Source organism: Anser cygnoides, chromosome W (genome assembly GCF_040182565.1).
Source record: "Anser cygnoides isolate HZ-2024a breed goose chromosome W, Taihu_goose_T2T_genome, whole genome shotgun sequence".
In the NCBI taxonomy this organism is placed as follows: Eukaryota; Metazoa; Chordata; class Aves; order Anseriformes; family Anatidae; genus Anser; species Anser cygnoides.
In genome coordinates this window covers 4,000,065-4,020,292 of record NC_089911.1, presented here as the reverse complement: position 1 = coordinate 4,020,292, position 20,228 = coordinate 4,000,065, and the positions used below count along the sequence as shown (strand labels likewise).

The window sequence follows — 20,228 nt, the reverse complement described above, 5'->3', positions numbered from 1 at the left end:
GGGGGACATGGGGATGTGGAGGGGACATGGGGGGCACAGGGACACGAGGCGATACGGGGGGACATGGACATGGGGGGACATGGGGACGTGGGGGAAACAGGGACATGGGGAGACACGGGGACGTGGGGGGAAACAGGGGGGACACGGGGACATGGGGGGGCAGGAACTTGGGGGGACAAGGGAGGGGCACAGGGATATGGGGGGGACACCTGGACATGGGGGGAGAGGGACATGGGGGGTATGGGGACATTGGGGGGCACAAGGGATTTAGGGGGACATGGGGGGGCACAGGGACGTGGGGGAGATATGGGGGGGACACGGGGATATGGGGGGTCATGGGGAGGCACAGGGACATGGGGGGGCATGGGAGGGGACACAGGGACATGGGGGGGGGGCACGGGGGTCCCAGCCCTGCCATGGGGTGTCTGGGGCTGGGCCCCACAGCATTACGGGGGGGGGGGAATGCAGGGCTGGGTGTCCCCCCCCAGTGTGGCAAAGGGCTGGGGGGCAGCGGGGGGGGGCAAAAGGGCCTCCCCAGGGCTTGCTGTGGGGCAGGAGAGGTGTGGGGCTGGGGGTCCCACTGGGGGGGGGCTGCTGTGGGGCTGGAGGGCAGCCACGGGGGCCCCTCTCACCACAGGCCACACCGTGGGCCTGCCCCGTACCTCCCATCCCCCTGCTGTGGGGGCCGCTCACCGCCGTGGGGGACACGGGGGGCAGGCGGGGGGTCCGGCTGGAGCCCATCGCCGTGGGGCAGCGCTGTGAGGTCGCTACGAGGCCGCCGTGAGGCGACCGCGGGGCAGCGCGGGGGGGCCAGCGCCTCGGGCCCGCTCTGGGGCCGCTCTGAGGCAGGCTCCCCTCAGCGCAGGGTGTGGCCTCGCCGCCTTCCCGCCCAAGGCCCCCTCAGCCAATCAGCGCCCGCCTGCCTTCGCGCCTCGCGGCGCCGCCACGCGCACGACGGTCGGCACCGCCCTCCCCCCGCTTCCGCCTCTCCATCCGCGCATGCGCACGACGAGGCCGGGCGCCTCCGTTGACAACGCGCATGCGCTCCGTTCGCTCCCGCTCGGCCCTCCCCCGCCCAGCGCGGGCTCTGCGCAGGCGCAGTGTCCCCGGGCGGCCGCAGGCTCGCGCGCCCCGCGCCCCTCCCCCCCTATAAATAGGGCGCGCTCCCCGCGCGGCCCCTCAGAGCCCCCCGCGCCCCCGCGCCGCCAGGAGCTGCCGCGGCCGCGCTCGGCGCCGCCATGGGGGTGAGTGGGGAGGCGGGGGAGCCTGGAGCGGGGAGGCGGGGGTGTTTGGGGGCCTTTGAGGGCTTTGGGGGCCTTTTGAGGGGTTTAGGGGCCTTTGAGGGCTTTGGGGGCGTTTCTGAGGTGATTGGGGGCTTTTCGAGGGGCTCTGGGGCATCCCTGAGGGGGTTTGGGGCCTTTGAGGAGCTTTGGGGGTGCCTCTGAAGGGATTTGGGGCCTTTTGAGAGGATTCGGGGTATTTCTGAGGGGATTGGGGGCTTCTCGAGGGACCCCGGGGCGTTCCTGAGGGGGATTTGGTGCCCGTAAGGGGTTTCGGGTGCTTCTCTGAGGGGATTTGGGGCCTTTTGAGGGGGGTTAAGGCGTCTCTGAGGGAAATGGGGGCCTTTGGAGGAGTTTGGAGCTTCTCTGAGGGGATTTGGGACTGTCTGAGGATGTGTGTAGTCCCTTTAAGGGGATTTGGGGCATCTCTGAGGGGATTGGGGCCCTTTTGAGGGGCTCTGGGGCATCACTGAGGGGGCTTGGGGCCTTTGAAGAGCTTTGGGGGCGCCTCTGAGGGGATTTGGGACCTTTTGAGAGGATTTGGGGTATGTCTGAGGGGATTCGGGGCACTTAAGGTATCTCTGAGGGGATTGAGGGCCTTTTGAGGGGCTCTGGGGCATTCCTGGGGGTATTTGAGGCCTTTGAGGAGCTTTGGGGGCATCCCTGAGGGGATTTGGGGCCTTTTGAGAGGGGTTGGGGCATCTCTGAGGGACTTTGGGGCTTTTGAGAGCATTTGGGGCATTTCTTAGGGGATTCGGGGTACTTAAGGTATCTCTGAGGGGATTTGGGGCTTTTTGAAGGGGCTTGGGGATGTTTCCTGAGGAATTGGGGTCCCTTTGAAGGGCTCTGGGACATCTCTGAGGGGATTTGAGGCCTTTTGAGGGATTTTGGGGCAGCTCTGAGGGGATTTGGGGTCTTTCGGGGGCTTAGGGGGCTTCTCTGAGGGGACTTGGGGCTCTCTGGGGTGTTTGTAGTCCCTTTAAGGGGATTTGGGTCCTTTCGAGGGGTTTTGGGGCATCTTTGAGGGGATTTGGGGTCTTTGAGGGGCTTTAGAGGATCTCTGAAGGGATTTGGGGGCCCTCTGGGGTGCTTCGGGGACCCTTGGTGACATTGTCCCCCCTATTTTACCCAAATGCGTGTGCAAACTGCTGGGAAACGGGGTGATTTTCTCCCTGGCGGTGGAAAAGCGCGCCTTTCTCCCCAAAATGAGCCAATACCAGAGCTTTTGGAGTCCCTGTCCCAGCCGGCAGCGAGCGCTGGGGAAAAACACTGAAACCACCTGAAGTTCCCCAAACTTGGGGGGGAGGGGGGAGAGTGTTATTTAGGGGAAGGGCGCAGGCAGAGCGTTGTAAAATCGTGTGTTTGCCCTTTTTTTGTGTAGTTTTTGTGGAAGCGAAGCTTTTTCCCACGTAAATTTGTTGTCATTTGGGGATCCTGAGGGGATGCCGGCAGGGTTTGGGGGGAAATTGCCAGGGTTTTGGGGGAAAATGGCCTGGTTTTGGGTTATCTTCAACAGGGGGCTTTTAACCAGCAGCAGAAATGAAAACAGAAATAAAAGAAATAGAAATAAAAAGGGATAATTCCGTGTGGATGTGGAGAAGCCGTGTTCTACCGCACGCTTCGCCACACAACCAAAGATTTGGGGGAAAACTCCACGAATTTCCCATCGGGCAGGGATTGGGACACAGAAAAAGTTCTTGTCCTGCTCCGAGGTGACCGGTGGGGTTCAAGGAGCCGCTACGTCCCCCCTCTGCCCGTGTTTTTATCAAAAAACCACACTTTTCTCCCCCAAAACCCACTTTTTTTTTTTTGTGAGGGGGTTTGGGTGAGCTCAGCTTTGGCAGCCCGCTGTTAGCCGCTTATTTTTCTTTCCCTGGGGGCCGTTTTATTTTTTTTATCTCTCGTTGGGAATCTTGCGTCCCTGCTGGGCAGGGATTTTCATGTAAAAAAAAAAAAATCGCGGATTTAGCGCAAAATCACCCCATTCTGCTCTTCCTGCAGAGGAAATCGAGCAAGGCCAAGGAGAAGAAGCAGAAGCGCCTGGAGGAGCGGGCGGCGATGGATGCCGTCTGCGCCAAGGTGGAGGCAGCCAACAAGGTGAGCGCCCCAGCCTCAAAACGGGGCCAAAAAGGGCAAAATTGGCCCCGTGGGGGGGGGGGGGGGGCAAATCCCACCCCCTTCTTAATTTTTTGGGGGCGATGTTTGCTTCCTCCCAGCTCGAAGATCCCCTCGAAGCCTTCCCGGTGTTCAAGAAATACGACCGCAACGGGTGAGTGCCTGCCCCCCGCCCCCGGCGCGGTAAAACCGTGGCGCTGCCGGTCCCGGGGGGGCCAACGGTGCCGTCGCCTTCCCTTTTCTCCCCCCAGCCTCGATGTTGCCATCGAGTGCCGGCGCGGCGCCGGCCTGGAGCCAGCCACCCTCGAGTGGGCTTTCGAGCTGACCAAGAGCAACATGCAGACGCTGTAAGTGCGCCCCTGCGAGCCCCGAAACCCCCGTGTTTTGCCCTAAAAACGAGGACGGGGCTGGGGGGGGGACGAACCCCCCGGGGGGTGTTTCCCCGCAGGTACGAGCAGAGCGAGTGGGGCTGGAAGGAGCGGGAGAAGCGGGAGGAGCTGGCGGACGACCGCGCCTGGTACCTCATCGCCCGCGACGCCGCCGCCGGCCCCGTCGCCTTCTCCCATTTCCGCTTCGACGTCGAGTGCGGCGACGAGGTTCTCTACTGGTGGGTGGAAAAACTGGGGGCGGAAAGGGCTCAAAATGGGGCGGAAAGGGGCTGGGAATGGGGTGAAAGGGGCTGGGGCGAAAGGGGTCCGGGAATGGGGGCGGAAAGGGGGCTGGGAATGGGGCAAAAAGGGCTGGGGAATGGGGGGCAAAAGGGGCTGTGAGAATGGGGTAAAAAACGGCTTGGAAATGGGGCGAAAGGGGCTGGGAATGGGGCAAAAGGGCTTGGGAATGGGGTGAAAGGGGCTGGGGAATGGGGGCGGAAAGGGGCTGGGAATGGGGCAAAAAGGGCTTGGGAATGGGGTGAGAAGGGGTCCGGGGAATGGGGGTGGGAAGGGGCTGGGGAATGTGGCAAGAAGGGGGCTGGGGAATGGGGGGTGGAAAGGGGCTGGGAATGGGGCAAAAAGGGCTTGGAAATGGGGTGAAAGGGGTCCGGAAATGGGGGTGAAAGGGGCTGGGAATGGAGTGAGAAGGGTGCTGGGGAATGGGGCAAAAAGGGCTTGGAAATGAAGTGAAAGGGGGCTGGGAATGGGGCAAAAAGGGGTCGGAATGGGGCGAGAAGGGGTCTGGAGAATGGGGCAGAAAGGGGTCTGGGAATGGGGCAAAAAGGGCTTGGAAATGGGGTGAAAGGGGTCTGGGAATGGGGGCAGAAAGGGGGTCGGGAATGGGGGCAAAAGGGGCTGGGGGTGGGGTGAAAGGGGTCTGGGAACGGGGGTGGAAAGGGGGCTGGGGAATGGGGGGCCAAAAGGGCCCTGGGAATGGGGGCAGCAAGGGTTCTGGGAATGGGGTGAGATGGGTCTGGGAATGGGGGCGGAAAGGGGATGGAGCATGGGGCAAAAAGGGCTTGGAAATGGGGTGAAAGGGGCTGGGAATGGGGCAAAAAGGGCTTGGAAATGGGGCGAGAAGGGTCCGGGGAATGGGGCGGAAAGGGGCTGGGGAATGGGGGGCCAAAAGGGTCCTGGGAATGGGGCAGAAAGGGGTCTGGGAATGGGGGCGGAAGGGGGCTGGGAATGGGGGGCCAAAAGGGTCTCGAAATAGGGGCGAAAAGGGGGTCCTGGGAATGGGGCAAAAGCCCTGGGAACGGGGCCGCGGTGATTTGGGGTTCCTGTCCCCCGCAGCTACGAGGTGCAGCTGGAGAGCCGGGTGCGCCGGCGAGGGCTGGGCAAATTCCTCCTGCAGATCCTACAGCTGGTGGCCAACAGGTGACGGCGCCTTTTTCGGGGCAAAAGCGGGGGTTTTCGGGGCTTTTTTCCCCCCCTCACCCCTTTTTCCTGCCCCCCCCCCCCAGCACCCAGATGAAGAAGGTGATGCTGACGGTGTTCAAACACAACCACGGCGCCTACCACTTCTTCCGGGACGCCTTACAGTAAGTCAAAACCCCAAACCCCTCGTTTTTCACCCCGTTTCCCACCCTTTTCCCCCCCCCGGGGGGGGTGGGGGCACGGGGGGAGGGGGGAACCCCCTCTCTTTTGTGGGGGGCGGTGGTTCCGTAACCCGCCGCTCACGCCCCCTCTTGCAGCGCGCTGGCGACGTGACGGGGCAGGCGGGGAAGGGTTTGGTGCTCGCCCGGCTGCCGGAGGTGGGTGTCCGGGTGCCCCCGCAGCCCCCCCGTTTCCCCCCCCCACCTTTTATTCCCCCCCCCCCCCGAATTTTCCCCGGGTGTTTTGACCCCCCGCCTCGCCCAGCACCATCCCCCCTCCTTGTGCCTGTCGGGGTCACCTCTCCACCCCCCCCCCCTTGTGTGGCAGGCAGCTCACCCCCCATATTCCCCTATATCGGGGTCGGGGGGTGGCGCTGACCCCCCCACCCTATTTTTGACCCCCGCCCCATTTTTATTTATTTTTTTACCCCCTCCCCGCCCCCCAGGTTCGACATCGACGACACCTCGCCCAGCGTCTCGGGCTGCTGCGGCGACGACTGCTCCTACGAGATCCTCAGCCGGCGCACCAAGTTCGGCGAGAGCCAGCACGCGCACCCCGGGGGCACTGCGGGGGCTGCTGCCACTGAGCCCACCCCCCCCCCCGACGCAGATTTACCCAAATCTGAAGGTTTTTACCCCAAAACGGGCTCGTCGCTCTGTGCCGTGTACGGGTGTCCGGCCCGGCTGTGCCCCCCCTTGTCGCCCTACTGTGACCCCCGGAGTTTTGGGTGCTGTCAGGGAGGGTTCTGGTCCCCTCCCTGCAGCGGGGGTGTCCCGCGCTGGGGGGCAGGGCTCATATTTTTGGGGCACAATGAGGGTTTTTGCCCGTTTTGGATGTTTCCGGTGCTGTTTCTAGTGCCTCCGGGCAGCCACGGACTCCCCTTTTTTGATCGCTTCGGTTTGTACATCACAAATAAATCGTTCACGAGAAATAAACGGAGCCTGGTCTGGATGGGGTGACCCCCCCCCCCCAATTCGCACCAGTTCGCACCAGTTCCCGGGGGGTGTGGGGGTGTGCAGGACTACATTTCCCAGCAGCCCCCGCGGCCGCGCTTTGAGCAATGAAAGAAAGCTCCCGGCATGCACCGCGGGGGCCATAGGGCTGGCCCCGAGGGGCGGGGCCTCCCGCGGACCTGTCAGGGCTGGGGGCGTGGTCTCCCGACTCCTCCCCCGGAAGTGAGGCAGGGCGTCACTTCCGCTGCGTCCCCGCCGCCGCCGCCATGTCGCTCGCAGTTCGCCTGGCCCGCGCCCTGCTGCGCCCCGCGGCCCGGCCCGGCCCGGCCCGGCGCGGCCTCGTCACGGGGCCTCCGCAGGATCCCTTGGGCCCCGCGGTGAGCGCGGGGGCAGCGGCTCGGGGCTTGGGGGGACCGGGCGGGGTGACCTTGCCGTCCGCTGACGCCGCTGTGCCCGTAGGAGACCGCCGCCGGCTTCGCCGCCATGTTCGCCGTGTGCCTGGGCCCCGCCGCCTGGGTGCTGGCGCACCTGGAGGACTACAAGCAGCGGGAGTGAGCCGGGGCCTGCACCGGGACCACGAACGGGACCAGCACCGGGACCACGAAGGGGACCAGGAACGGGACCACGAACGGGACCAGCGCCCCCGGGCCCCCGGGACCCGCGCCCCAATAAAGGCCGTTGATGCTCTCCCCGCCTCCGTCCGTCACGGGGGGGCACCGAGAGGCTCGGGGGGGGGCCCTGAGGGACCAGGGGGGCACCTTGGGGCTCGGGGGAGCACCGGAGGGACCGGGGGGTGGCACCGCTGGGTTCAGGGTGGACACAGGGGAGCTCGTGCGGGATAACGGGGGGCACGGGGAGGGGCAGGGGGGACCGGGGGGGATTGGGGGAGAACCTGAGGGCTCGGGGGGCACCGGAGGGTGCGGGGGAGCAGCGGGAGGCTGGGGGGGGGGGGCTCGGGGGGCACCGGGGGGCTCGGGGGTCGATGAGGTCATCAGGTGACGTCACGGCCAGCTTACCTGCTCGTTGCTTGGGGGCTGATGGAGCCCCGGTTGCTACGGGTCGGATCCGGTTGCTAGGGGGAGGAGCCCCTGGTTGCTAGGGGCGGTTCCGGTTGCTAGGGGAGGAGGGCCTTGTTGCTAAGGGGTGTGGCCTGGTTGCTGGGGAGGGAGTGACCCGGTTGCTAGGAGGCGCGGGCTGGTTGCTAGGGACTGGCCTGATTGCTGGGGGGCGTGGCCTGGTTGCTAGGGGGCGTGGCCTGGTTGCTAGGGGAGGGCTGGTTGCCGGGGGCGGGGCCAGCTGTAGGGGCGGGGCCGTTCCCACCGACCCTTTCCAGTCGCTAGGGGCGGGGCCATCCCGCCTCCAAGCCTGCTAAGGGGAGGGGCCTGTTGCTAGGGGCGTGGCGACCCCGCATCCAGGATGGTTGCTAGGGGTGTGGCCTGTCGCCGGGGGCGGGGCCTGCTAGGGGCGGGGCCACTCCCCCGCGCGGTTGCTAGGGGGCGGGCCCCCGGTGCGGGAGCCGTTGCCGCGGCCTGGCTTCCGGCGGGGCGGCCGGTGCCCCGGAAGCGCTTGCGGCTGCCGCCGGTGCCCCGGAAGCGGTGCGCGGGGCGGGGCTGCGGCGGAAGATGGCGGCGGAGGAGCCTCAGCAGAAGCCGGAGCCGCTCGGCGGCGACGCGGACGGTAACGGAGCGCCCGGACCGGCGGGCCCCGAGCCGCCCGCAGCGCCCGGCCCCGGCGGAGGGCGGGAGGAGGGGTCCGGGGGTGGCGAGGAACCCCCCACAGCCCCCTACTGGCCCCTGAGGACCCTATGGAACCCCCCATAGGCCCCGCGGAGCCCCTATAGGCCCCCAAAGCCCCCTATAGGCCCTCTAAAGCCCCCTATAGGCGCCTTAAAGCACCTATAGAGTCCCTAAATCTGCATATGGACCCCCAAAGCCCCTATAGGCCCCTAAAGCTCCCTATAGATCCCCTAAATCTCACTGTGAACCCCCCATAGCCCCCATAGGCCCCCCAAAGCTCTCTATAGGCCCCCTAAAGCACCTACAGAGTCCCTAAATCTCACTATGAACCCCCCAGAGCCCCTATAGGCCCCCTAAAGCCCCCCTACAGATCCCCTAAAGCACCTACAGAGTCCCTAAATTTCACTATGAACCCCCCGAAGCCCCATAGCCCCCCCCCCAAAGCTCTCTATAGGCCCCCTAAAGACCCTATAGAATCCATAAGTCTCCCTGTGAACCCCCCAAAGCCCCCACAGACCCCCAGATCCCCCTATAGATCCCCCAAAGCCTCCTATAGATTCCCCCAAGGCTCCCTATAGATCCCCTAAAGCACCTACAGGCTCCCTAAAGGCCCCCATGAACCCCCCCAAAGCCCCTATAGACCCTCAGACCGCCCTATAAGCTCCCCCAAAGCCCCCTATACATTTCCTAAAGCACCTATAGAACCCCTAAGTCTCTGTATGAGCCCCCCAAAGCCCCTATAGACCCTCATATATCCCCACAGATCCCCTAAAGCCCCTATAGACACCCCCCCAAGCCCCTATAGATCCCCTAAAGCACCTACAGGCTCCCTAAGCCTACCTAAAAGCCCCCCCAAGCCCCTATGGACCCCCCTAAAGCGTTCTATAGCCCCCCCAAGCCTCCTGTGGACCCCACCCCAAAACCCTTATAGGCTCCTATATAACCGCTGTGGACCCCCAAAGCCCCCTATAGCCCCCCTGCGACCCCCCCCCAGCCCCCCCCCCCGTGGCGTTGTAGTGCCCCCCTGTAGACCTCTGCAGCCCCCTATAGCCCCCTATAATCCCCCCGTAACCCTCAAAGCCCCCCTAATGCCCCCCCAAAGCCCCCCCCCCCAATTCCCCCCCAAAAAAGCCCCCCACACCCCCAAAGCTCCCCCCGGACCTGTAATACCCCCCAAATCCCCCCAAAAACCCCCCAATGCCCCCCCTCGACCCCAAATACCCCCCAACCCCCTCCCCGGCCCCCCAATGCCCCCCAACACCCCAAAAGCCCCCCAGGCCCCCAACAACCCCAAAAAGCCCCCCCCAAGCCCCCCCAGACCCGTAATACCCCCCAAGGGCCCCCCACCCCCCCAAAAAGGCCCCAAAAAGCCCCCAACACCCCCATAGCCCCCCAAAGCCTCCCCCAAAAATGTCCCCCCAAATCCCCATAAAAGCCCCCAAATCCCCCAGTCCTCCCAATCCCCAATACCCCCCAAAAGCCCCCTCAACACCCTCAACCCCCCCCCCAGGTCCCCTCCTCAAACCACACCCCAACACTCCCCAAGAAAGCCCCCAGGCCCCCAGGCCCCCCCCCCAAAAAAGTCCCCCCGCAACCCCAAGCCCCCCCCCAGGCCCCTAATATGCCCCCAAACCCCCAAAATCCCCCAAAGTCCCCCCACCCCCCCAAAAAAACCCCCAACCCCCCAGTCCCCCCCCAACCCCCCCCAAAACCCCCAGTACCCCTCCAAACCCCCCCAAAAGTCCCCCCCCCAAACCCCCCAAAGTCTCCCCCCAATACCCCCCAACCCCCCAAAAAAAAGCCCCAACCCCCCCCCGTCACCCCAATACCCCCCAAAACCCCCTAAACCCCCCAGTCTCCCCCCAATACCCCCAAAAAGTCCCCCCAGCCCCCAATACCCCCCAATATCCCCCCAATACCCCCCAAACATCCCCCAAAGCCCCCCAGCCCCCCCAATACCCCCCAACCCCCCCCAAAAGTCCCCCCAACCCCCCTAGCCCCCCCAATACCTCCCAAAAAAGTTTCCCCCAGACCCCCCAAACCCCCCCCAAAACCCCCAACCCCCCCAAAAAAGCCCCCCAACACCCCCAGTCCTCCCAATACCTCCCCAACCCCCCCAAAGTCTCCCCCAGACCCCCCAAAACCCCCCAAAAAGCCCCCAAGCCCCCCCAGTCCCCCCAACCCCCCAAAAACCCCCCCAAAAAGCCCCCCAACCCCCAAGTCCCCCCAACACCCCCCCAACCCCCCCAGTCCCCCAGCCCCCAATACCCCCCAATACCCCCCAACCCCCCCCAATACCCCCCAGCCCCCTAAAAATGCCCCCCAATACCCCCCACAAAACCCCCCCAACCCCCCCCCCAAAAAAGCCCCCAACCCCTCCAGCCCCCCAAAAGTCTCCCCCAGACCCCCCAACCCCCCCCCCCCAAAAAAAAGTCCCCCACCCCCCCCCCAGCCCCCCCCCCCTCCCCCATGGCCGTGGGGGGTCTCACCCACCACCCCCAATATTTTTGGGGGGGGGGTCCCCTAAACGCGTCCCCCCCAGGCGTGAACTGCCTGGCCTACGACGAGGCCATCATGGCGCAGCAGGACCGCATCCAGCAGGAGGTGAGCGCCCCCCTTAATTGGGGGGGGGGGGGGCTCATTAACACCCTCCCCCTTGTTAATTAACCCCCCCTTGTTAATTAACCCCCCCGTTACATTAACCCCCCGTCCCAGATTGCGGTGCAGAACCCGCTGGTGTCGGAGCGGCTGGAGCTGGCCGTGCTCTACAAGGAGTACGCGCAGGACGACCACGTCTACCAGCAGAAGATCAAGGTGGGCACCAGTATGGCACTGGGAGGCTCTGGGGGGCGCCAGTATGGCACTGGGAGGCTCTGGGGGGCACCAGTATGGCACTGGGAGGCTCTGGGGGGCTCTGGGGGCCACCAGTAGGGCTCTGGGAGGCTTTAGGGGGCAGTGGGAGGCTCTGGGAGGCTTTTGGGGTTACTGGTTTGGCACTGGGAAGGTTTGAGGGTTACTGGTTTGGCACTAGGAAGCCTCAAGAGAAACCAGTTTGGCACTGGGAGCCTTTTAGGAGCACCGTTGTAGGGTTGGGAGGCTTTGAGGGACACCAGTATGGCTCTGGGGGCGCCAGTAGGGCTCTGGGGGACTCTGGGAGCCACCAGTAAGGCACTGGGAGGCTTTAGGGGGCCCTGGGGAGGCTTTTGGGGTTACTGGTTTGGCACTGGGAAGGTTTGGGGGTTACTGGTTTGGCACTGGGAAGCTTTGGGGGTTACTGGTTTGGTTAATTAGGAAGCCTCAAGAGAAACCGGTTTGGCACTGGGAGCCTTTTAGGAACACCGTTGTAGGGTTGGGAGGCTCTGGGGGCGCCAGTATGGTGCTGGGGACTCTGAAGGGGGCGCCCAGTATGGCACTGGGAGGCTCTGGGGGCACCAGTTTGGCACTGGGAGGCTTTGGGGGTTACTGGTTTGGCACTGGGAAGCCTCAAGAGAAACCAGTTTGGCACTGGGGAGCCTTTTAAGAGCACTGTTGTAGGATGGGGAGGATTTGGGGCTACTGGTTTGGCACTGGGAGGCTTTTAGGGCCACCAGTACAGCACTGGGAGGCTTTAGGGGGCACTGGCAGGCTTTTAAGGCCACCAGGATGTCACTGGGTGGCTTTGGGGGGCACTGGGAGGCTTTGGGGGGCAGTGGGAGCCTTTTAGGACGACCAATTTGATACTGGGAGGCTTTTGGGGTTACTGGTTTGGTACTGGGAAGGTGTTGGGGTTACTGGTTTGGCACTGGGAGCCTTTGGGGGGCACTGGGAGCCTTTTAGGAGCACCGTTGTAGGGCTGGGAGGCTTTGGGGTGTCCCCGTGTCCCCCGGGGTGTCCCCACAACCCCTTGGCACCTCCCTCGTGTCCCCTCGGGGTGTCCCTGTGTCCCTTCGGGGTGTCCCCACGTCCCCTCGGCGTGTCCCTGCTGTCCCTTTGGGGTGTCCCCACGTCCCCCCAGGTGTCCCCAAGTGTCCCCAGGTGTCCCCAAGTGTCCCCAGGCTGTCCTTTGGGGCCACCTCCCTTCAGCTCATCCCTTTGACATCCCCTCAACGCCACCCCCGTGCCCCCTGCCCCGTGTCCCCACGTCCCTGCCGTGTCCCCAGGTGTCCCCAAATGTCCCCAGGTGTCCCCAGACGTCCCCAGGTGTCCCCAAGTGTCCCCAGGCTGTCCCTTAAGGCCACCTCCCTTCAGCTCATCCCTTTGACCTCCCCCAACATCCCCACCGTGTCCCCCTGCCCCGTGCCACCCCCGTACCCCCTGCCCCGTGTCCCCACGTCCCTGCCGCGTCCCCAGGCTGTCCCCAAATGTCCCCAGGTGTCCCCAAATGTCCCCAGGCTGTCCCTTAGGGCCACCTCCTTTCAGCTCATCCCTTTGACATCCCCCCAACATCCCCACCGTGTCCCCCTGTCCCCCTGCCCCGTGCTACCCCCATGTCCCCACGCCCTTGCCGCGTCCCCAAACGTCCCCAGGTGTCCCCAGACGTCCCCAGGTGTCCCCAAATGTCCCCAAACGTCCCTTTTGTCCCCCCCGCCCCCCCAGGACCTGCTCCAGAAGTACTCCTACATCCGCAAGACGCGGCCGGACGGGAACTGCTTCTACCGCGCCTTCGGCTTCGCGCACCTCGAGGCCCTGCTGGAGGACGGCCAGGAGCTGCAGCGGTGCGTGGCCCCCCCGTGGCCCCCGTCCCCTCCCCGGGACCCCCCCGGTGTCCCCAAAGCCCCCCTTCCGCGGTGCCACCCGCTTTGTGTCCCCCCCCCCCCCCCCCAGGTTCAAGGAGATCTCGGCGCGCAGCAAGGACGAGCTGGTGGCGCAGGGCTTCACCGAGTTCACGATCGAGGACTTCCACAACACGGTGGGGGATACTGGGGGGACTGGGAGGCGCTGGGGGGACTGGGAGATACTGGGGAGACAGTGCGGGGACGCTGGGGGGACTGGGAGGCACTGGGGAGATGCTGGGGGGAACTGGGAGGCACTGGGGAGACACCGGGAGACACTGGGGAGATGCTGCATGGACCCTGGGGGGAACTGGGAGGCGCTGGGGAGACACTGGGGGGACTGGGAGATACTGGGGAGACAGTGCGGGGACGCTGGGGGGACTGGGAGACACTGGGGAGATGCTGCAGGGACGCTGGGGGGAACTGGGAGGCACTGGGGAGACACCGGGAGACACTGGGGAGATGCTGCAGGGATGCTGGGGGAACTGGGAGGCGCTGGGGGGAACTGGGAGGCACTGGGGAGACACCGGGAGACACTGGGGAGATGCTGCAGGGACGCTGGGGGGACTGGGAGACACTGGGGAGACGCTGGGGGGACTGGGAGACACTGGGGGGACACTGCGGGGACACTCGGGGACTGGGAGATACTGGGGAGACAGTTGGGACGCTGGGGGGACAGTGTGGGGACTGGGAGACACTGGGGAGATGCTGCAGGGACGCTGGGGGGACTGGGAGATACTGGGGAGATGCTGGGGGGACTGGGAGATAATGGGGAGACACTGCGGGGACACTTGGGGGACTGGGAGATACTGGGGAGACCCTGCAGGGATGCTGGGGGGACTGGGAGATACTGGGGAGACACAGCTGGGACACCGGGTGGACTGGGAGATACTGGGGAGACGCTGGGGAGACACTGTGGGGACACTGGGCGGACTGGGAGACACTGGGGAGACACTGGGTAGATGCTGCAGGGACACTGGGGCAACTGGGAGACACTGGGGAGACGCTGTGGGGACACTGGGCGGACTGGGAGACACTGGGGGATATGGGGGGACAGTGGGGACATAGAGGGGACACTGGGGGGACATTGGGGACACTGGGAGGACACTGGGAGGGCAAGGGGAACAGTGGGGACTTGGTGGGGGACACTGGGGGAACGGGGGGACGCTGGGAGGGCACTGGGGACACTGGGAGGGCACTGGGGACACTGGGGACATGGGGGGACACCTGGGGGACGCTGGGGGGACACCTGGGGGACACCGGGAGGACGCGGGGGGGCACTGGGAGGGCACTGGGGACATGGCAGGGGACACTGGGGGGACATTGGGGACACTGGGAGGACACTGGGGATATGGGGGAGACACTGGGGGGACACTGGGGCGTGTGACCCCATAACGGTGTGCGTGACCCCGACCCCATAACGACATGTGTGACCCCATAATGGTGCGTACGACCCTATAACGGCACGTGTGACCCCCCATGACCTCATAATGGCACGTGTGACCCCGTGTGACCCCATAACAGTGTGTGTGACCCCATAACCCCCTCTGTGACCCCATAATGGTGTGTGTGACCCCATAATGGTGTGTGTGACCCCATAATGGTGTGTGCGACCCCATAATGGTGTGTACGACCCTATAACGGCACGTGTGACCCCCCCATGACCTCATAATGGCACGTGTGACCCCGTGTGTGACCCCATAACGGTGTGCGTGACCCCATAACCCCGTGTGCGACCCCATAATGGTGTGTGTGACCCCATAATGGTGTGTGTGACCCCATGACCCCCTGTGTGACCCCACAATGGTGCGTGTGACCCCATGACCCCCCGTGTGACCCCATAACGGTGCGTGTGACCCCATAACCCTCTGTCTGACCCCATAACCCCCCGCGTGACCCCATAACCCCGTCCCCCACAGTTCATGGAGCTGGTGGAGCGTGTGACCCCGTAACCCCCTGTGTGATCCCATAACGGTGTGTGTCACCCCCCGTCTGACCCCATAATGCCCCGTGTGACCCCACAACCCCGTGTCTGACCCCATAATGGTGTGTGTGACCCCATAACCTCCTGTGTGACCCCATAACGGTGTGTGTGACCCCATAACCCCCTGTGTGACCCCCTAATGGTGTGTGTGACCCCATAACCCTCCATGTGACCCCATAATGGTGTGTGTGACCCCATAACCCCCCGTGTGACCCCATAACCCCCCGTCTGACCCCATAACCCGGTCCCCCCACAGTTCATGGAGCTGATCGAGCGCGTGGAGCGTGTGACCCCATAACGGTGTGTGTGACCCCATAACCCTCCATGTGACCCCATAATGGTGTGTGTGACCCCATAACCCTCCATGTGACCCCATAATGGTGTGTGTGACCCCATAACCCCCCGTCTGACCCCATAACCCGGTCCCCCCACAGTTCATGGAGCTGATCGAGCGCGTGGAGCGTGTGACCCCATAACGGTGTGTGTGACCCCATAGCCCCCTGTGTGATCCCCTAATGGTGTGTGTGACCCCATAACCCTCCATGTGACCCCATAATGGTGTGTGTGACCCCATAACCCCCTGTCTGACCCCATAACCCCCCGTGTGACCCCATAACCCCCGCGCGTGACCCCATAACCCGGTCCCCCCGCAGTTCATGGAGCTGATCGAGCGCGTGTGAGCGTGTGACCCCATAACGATGTGTGTGACCCCATAGCCCCCTGTCTGATCCCCTAACGGTGTGTGTGACCCCATAACCCCCTGTGTGACCCCCTAACGGTGTGTGTGACCCCATAACCCCCGCGTGACCCCATAACCCCCCGCGTGACCCCATAACCCGGTCCCCCCGCAGTTCATGGAGCTGATCGAGCGCGTGGAGCGTGTGACCCCATAACCCCCTGTGTGACCCCATAACCCCCTGCGTGACCCCCATAACCCCCTGTGTGACCCCCTAATGGTGTGTGTGACCCCATAACGGTGTGTGTGACCCCATAACCCCCCGCGTGACCCCATAACCCCCGCGTGACCCCATAACCCGGTCCCCCCGCAGTTCATGGAGCTGATCGAGCGCGTGGAGCGTGTGACCCCATAACCCCCCGTGTGACCCCATAGCCCCCTGTCTGACCCCTAACGGTGTGTGTGACCCCATAACTCCTGTCTGACCCCATAACCCCCCGTGTGACCCCATAACCCCCTGTGTGACCCCCTAATGGTGTGTGTGACCCCATAACTCCTGTCTGACCCCATAACCCCCTGTGTGACCCCATAACCCCCGCGTGACCCCATAACCCGGTCCCCCCCGCAGTTCATGGAGCTGATCGAGCGCGTGGAGCGTGTGACCCCGTAACGGTGTGTGTGACCCCATAGCCCCTGTCTGACCCCCTAACGGTGTGTCTGACCCCATAACCCCCCGCGTGACCCCATAACCCCCCGCGTGACCCCATAACCCGGTCCCCCCGCAGTTCATGGAGCTGATCGAGCGCGTGGAGCGTGTGACCCCATAACCCACTGTGTGACCCCATAACCCCCGTGTGACCCCATACCCCCCTGTCTGACCCCATAACCCGGTCCCCCCGCAGTTCATGGAGCTGATCGAGCGCGTGGAGCGCCGCGTGCCGCTGCCCGAGCTGCTGGCGGCCTTCAACGAGCCGGGCACGTCGGACTACCTGGTGGTCTACCTGCGCCTGCTCACCTCGGGCTGCCTGCAGCGCCACCGCCGCTTCTTCGAGCAGTTCCTCGAGGGCGGCCGCAGCATCAAGGAGTTCTGCCAGCAGGTGGGCGCCCCGCGGGGCCCTTGCACGCCTTTGCACGGCCCTTGCACGCCTTTGCACGGCCCTTTGCACGGCCCTTGCACGGCTTTGCACGGCCCTTGCATGGCCTTTGCAAGGCTTTCTCCGGCCTTGCATGGCCCCTAAGCGGCTTTCTGCAGCCTTACACTGGCCCTAAATGGCCTTGCAGGGCTTTGCACAGCCCTTGCACGGCTTTCTGCAGCCTTACACAGCCCCTAAATAGCCTTGCACGGCTTTGCACGGCCCTTTGCACGGCTTTGCACGGCTTTGCACGGCTCTTTGCAAGGCTTTCTTCAGCCTTGCGTGGCCCCTAAGCGGCTTTCTGCAGCCTTATACGGCCTCCCTAAATGGCCTTGCAGGGCTTTGCACGGCCCTTGCACGGCTTTCTGCAGCCTTACACAGCCCCTAAATAGCCTTGCACGGCTTTGCACGGCCCTTGCACGGCTTTGCACGGCTTTGCACGGCCCTTGCACGGCCTTTGCAAGGCTTTCTCCAGCCTTGCGTGGCCCCTAAGCGGCTTTCTGCAGCCTTACACGGCCCCTAAATGGCCTTGCAGGGCTTTGCACGGCCCTTGCACGGCTTTCTGCAGCCTTACACAGCCCCTAAATAGCCTTGCACGGCTTTGCACGGCCCTTGCACGGCTTTGCACGGCTTTGCACGGCCCTTGCACGGCCTTTGCAAGGCTTTCTCCGGCCTTGCGTGGCCCCTACGTGGCTTTCTGCAGCCTCGCACGGCCCTTGCACGGCTTTCTGCAACCTTGCATGGCCCCTAAATGGCCTTGCAGGGATTTGCACGGCCCTTGCACGGCTTTGCACGGCCCTTGCACGGCTTTCTGCAGCCTTACACAGCCCCTAAATAGCCTTGCATGGCTTTGCACCGCCCTTGCACGGCTTTCTGCAACCTTGCGTGGCCCCTAAATGGCCTTGCACGCCTTTGCACGGCCCTTGCACGGCTTCCTGCAACCTTGCACGGCCCCTAAATGGCCTTGCACGGCCCTTACACAACCCTTGCACAGCTTTCTGCATTCTTACACGGCCCTTGCATGGCTTTCTGCGGCTTTGTACGGCTCCGAAGTGGCCCTTGCACAGCTTCGCACAGCCTCACACGGCCCCTAAACGGCCGTGCGTGGCTTTGCACAGCCTTGCACGCCCACCAGTGGCCATTGCACTGCTCTTGCACAGCTTTGCACAGCCTTGCACATCCCCCAATGGCCCTTGCACAGCTTTGCACAGCCTTACATGGCCCCTGCACTGCCCTTGCCCAGCTTTGCACGCCCTTGCACAGCTTTGCACAGCCTTACATGGCCCCTGCACTGCCCTTGCCCAGCTTTGCACGCCCTTGCACAGCTTTGCACAGCCTTACGTGGCCCCGATGGCCCTTGCACTGCCCTTGCACAGCTTTGCACGCCCTTGCACAGCTTTGCACAGCCTTACATGGCCCCTGCACTGCCCTTGCCCAGCTTTGCACGCCCTTGCACAGCCTTGCACGTCCCCCAGCGCCCCTCGCGCTGCTCTTCCACGCCTTCCCCCCGCCTTTCACAGCCTCCCCTCCCCTTGTCCCGCCCTCGCGACCCCCCAACCCCCCCCCCCATACCCCTCGCACGGCCTCGCACGGCCTCGCACGCCATCTCCCCGTGTGCCCCCCACCCCCCCCCCCGTGCAGGAGGTGGAGCCCATGTGCAAGGAGAGCGACCACATCCACATCATCGCGCTGGCGCGGGCGCCTGCAGGTGCCGGTGCTGGTGGAGTACATGGACCGGGGCGAGGGGCGGCGCCACCAACCCGCACGTCTTCCCCGAGGGCTCGCAGCCCCGCGTCTGCCTCCTCTACCGCCCCCGGCCACTACGACATCCTCTACAAGTGAGCCGGCCCTCGCACGGGCCTCGCACGAGCCTCGTGGGCCTCGCACGAGCCTCGTGGGGAGCCCCCCGTGAGCCTCGGGGGAGCCTCGCGTCAGCTTCGGGGGGGAGCCTTGTGGGAGCCTCCCCTCCCTGGGGGCCTCGCACGAGCCTCGTGGGAGCCTCGCACGAGCCTCGTGGGGAGCCTTGCACCAGCCTCGTGTGTGCATCGTACGAGCCTCGTGGGAGCCTTGCACCAGCCTCGTGGGAGCCTCGTGGGAGCCTTGCACCAGCCTCGTGGGAGCTTCCCCTCCTCGGGAGGGGGCTCGCACCAGCCTCGTGGGAGCCTCGCACGAGCCTCGTGGGAGCCTCGCACCAGTCTCGTGTGAACCTCATAGTACCCTTGCACCAGCCTTGTGGGAGCCTTGCACCAGCCTCGTGTGAGCATCGTACAAGCTTCGTGTGAGCCTCGCACCAGCTTCTTGTGAGCCTCGCACCAGCCTCGTGTGAGCCTCCCCTCCTTGGGGGCTTTTGCACAGCCTCGCACGAGTACCTGCGGGGCCTCCGGTGGGTGCACGAGGGCCTCGTGCGGCGTTGCCGCCGCTGCAGTCCCCTCTGGTCTTGCACGGCCCTCGTGCGGCCTTGCACAAGTCCCACGAGGCTCCCAGCCCCCCTCCTCGTGCAGCCTTGCACGCCCCTCCCTCCCCCCCCGGTTCCTGAATAAAGACGCGGCCCACACTCCTTGCACGTTTTTATTGGGGGGGGGGGGGCGGGACTGAGGGGGGCTGTGGGGAGCCTGCTCCGCCTGCCACACGCGTGTGCAAGAGGGCACGCACGGGGGACAGCCCTCGTGCCAGGAGAGCTCTGCAAGACGTCCTCGTGCAAGATGTGGTCCTCGTGCAAGATGTGGTCCTCGTGCAAGACGTCCTTGTGTGAGCATGCCCTGCCCATGTGCAGTCCTTGCACACCTGTGCACAGCCCTTGCACACATGCCTCTGCCTCCCGGGACCCCCGACTGCCCCCCCCCAGCCCCAAAACTGCCCCCGGGAGCCCCCAGAGCGCCCCCCAGGGAGCAGAGGAGCAGCAGCCCTTGTGCAAGCACTCGTGCAAGCCCTGTGGGGCCCCGTGCACGCCCCTGCAGTGCCCCATGTGGACACGTGAGTCCTCGTGCAAGCCCTGCACAGCTCCTTGTGCAAGCCCTGTGCAAAGCCCTTGCAAGCCCAATGCAAGCCCCGTGCAAAGAAGATGAAAGCCCCGTGCAAACCCCGTGCAAAGCCCCGTGCAAGCCCCATGCAAAGGAGATGAAAGCCCCATGCAAGCCCCGTGCAAACTCTGCACAAACAGGCGCAAGTCACGTGCAAGCCCTGTGCAAACCCCGTGCAAAGGAGATGCAAGCCCCGTTCAAACCCTGCAAGCCCTGTGCACCCCTGCAAACCTTGTGCAAGCCTCGTGCAAAGCAGGTGCAAGCCCCGTGCAAAGAAGGTGCAAGCCCTGTGCAAACCCCGTGCAAAGGAGATGCAAGCGAGGGCATGCAAACGCCGTGCGAGCCCCACGCAAGCCTCGTGCAAAAGAGATGCAAGCCCTGTGCAAGCGCTGTGCAAACCCCGTGCAAAGGCGATGCAGCCCCCATGCAAGCCCCGTGCAAACCCCGTGCAAGCCCCGTGCAAAGGAGATGCAAACCCCGTGCAAAGCAGGTGCAAGCCCCGTGCAAGCCCCATGCAAAGGAGATGCAAACCCCGTGCAAAGCAGGTGCAAGC

General features: G+C 64.5%; 2 protein-coding genes across 2 annotated transcripts; both read left to right on the top strand.

Moving 5' to 3' along the window:
- The first annotated feature begins 1,085 nt into the window (after positions 1–1,085).
- LOC125181661 (N-alpha-acetyltransferase 40) lies at positions 1,086–6,148 on the top strand. The gene is given in 9 exon segments (XM_066987570.1): positions 1,086–1,244; positions 3,282–3,377; positions 3,497–3,549; positions 3,647–3,742; positions 3,844–4,002; positions 5,120–5,203; positions 5,290–5,367; positions 5,868–5,977; positions 5,980–6,148. Coding segments are annotated over 9 exon segments (711 nt in total). The 5' UTR covers positions 1,086–1,238; the 3' UTR covers positions 6,009–6,148.
- A 1,744-nt stretch (positions 6,149–7,892) lies between these two features.
- On the top strand, positions 7,893–19,209 carry LOC136788748 (ubiquitin thioesterase OTUB1-like). The gene is given in 10 exon segments (XM_066987424.1): positions 7,893–8,052; positions 10,654–10,715; positions 10,827–10,925; positions 12,687–12,805; positions 12,915–12,999; positions 16,425–16,619; positions 18,297–18,356; positions 18,358–18,399; positions 18,401–18,466; positions 18,468–19,209. Coding segments are annotated over 10 exon segments (813 nt in total). The 5' UTR covers positions 7,893–7,997; the 3' UTR covers positions 18,498–19,209.
- Positions 19,210–20,228: the final 1,019 nt, after the last annotated feature.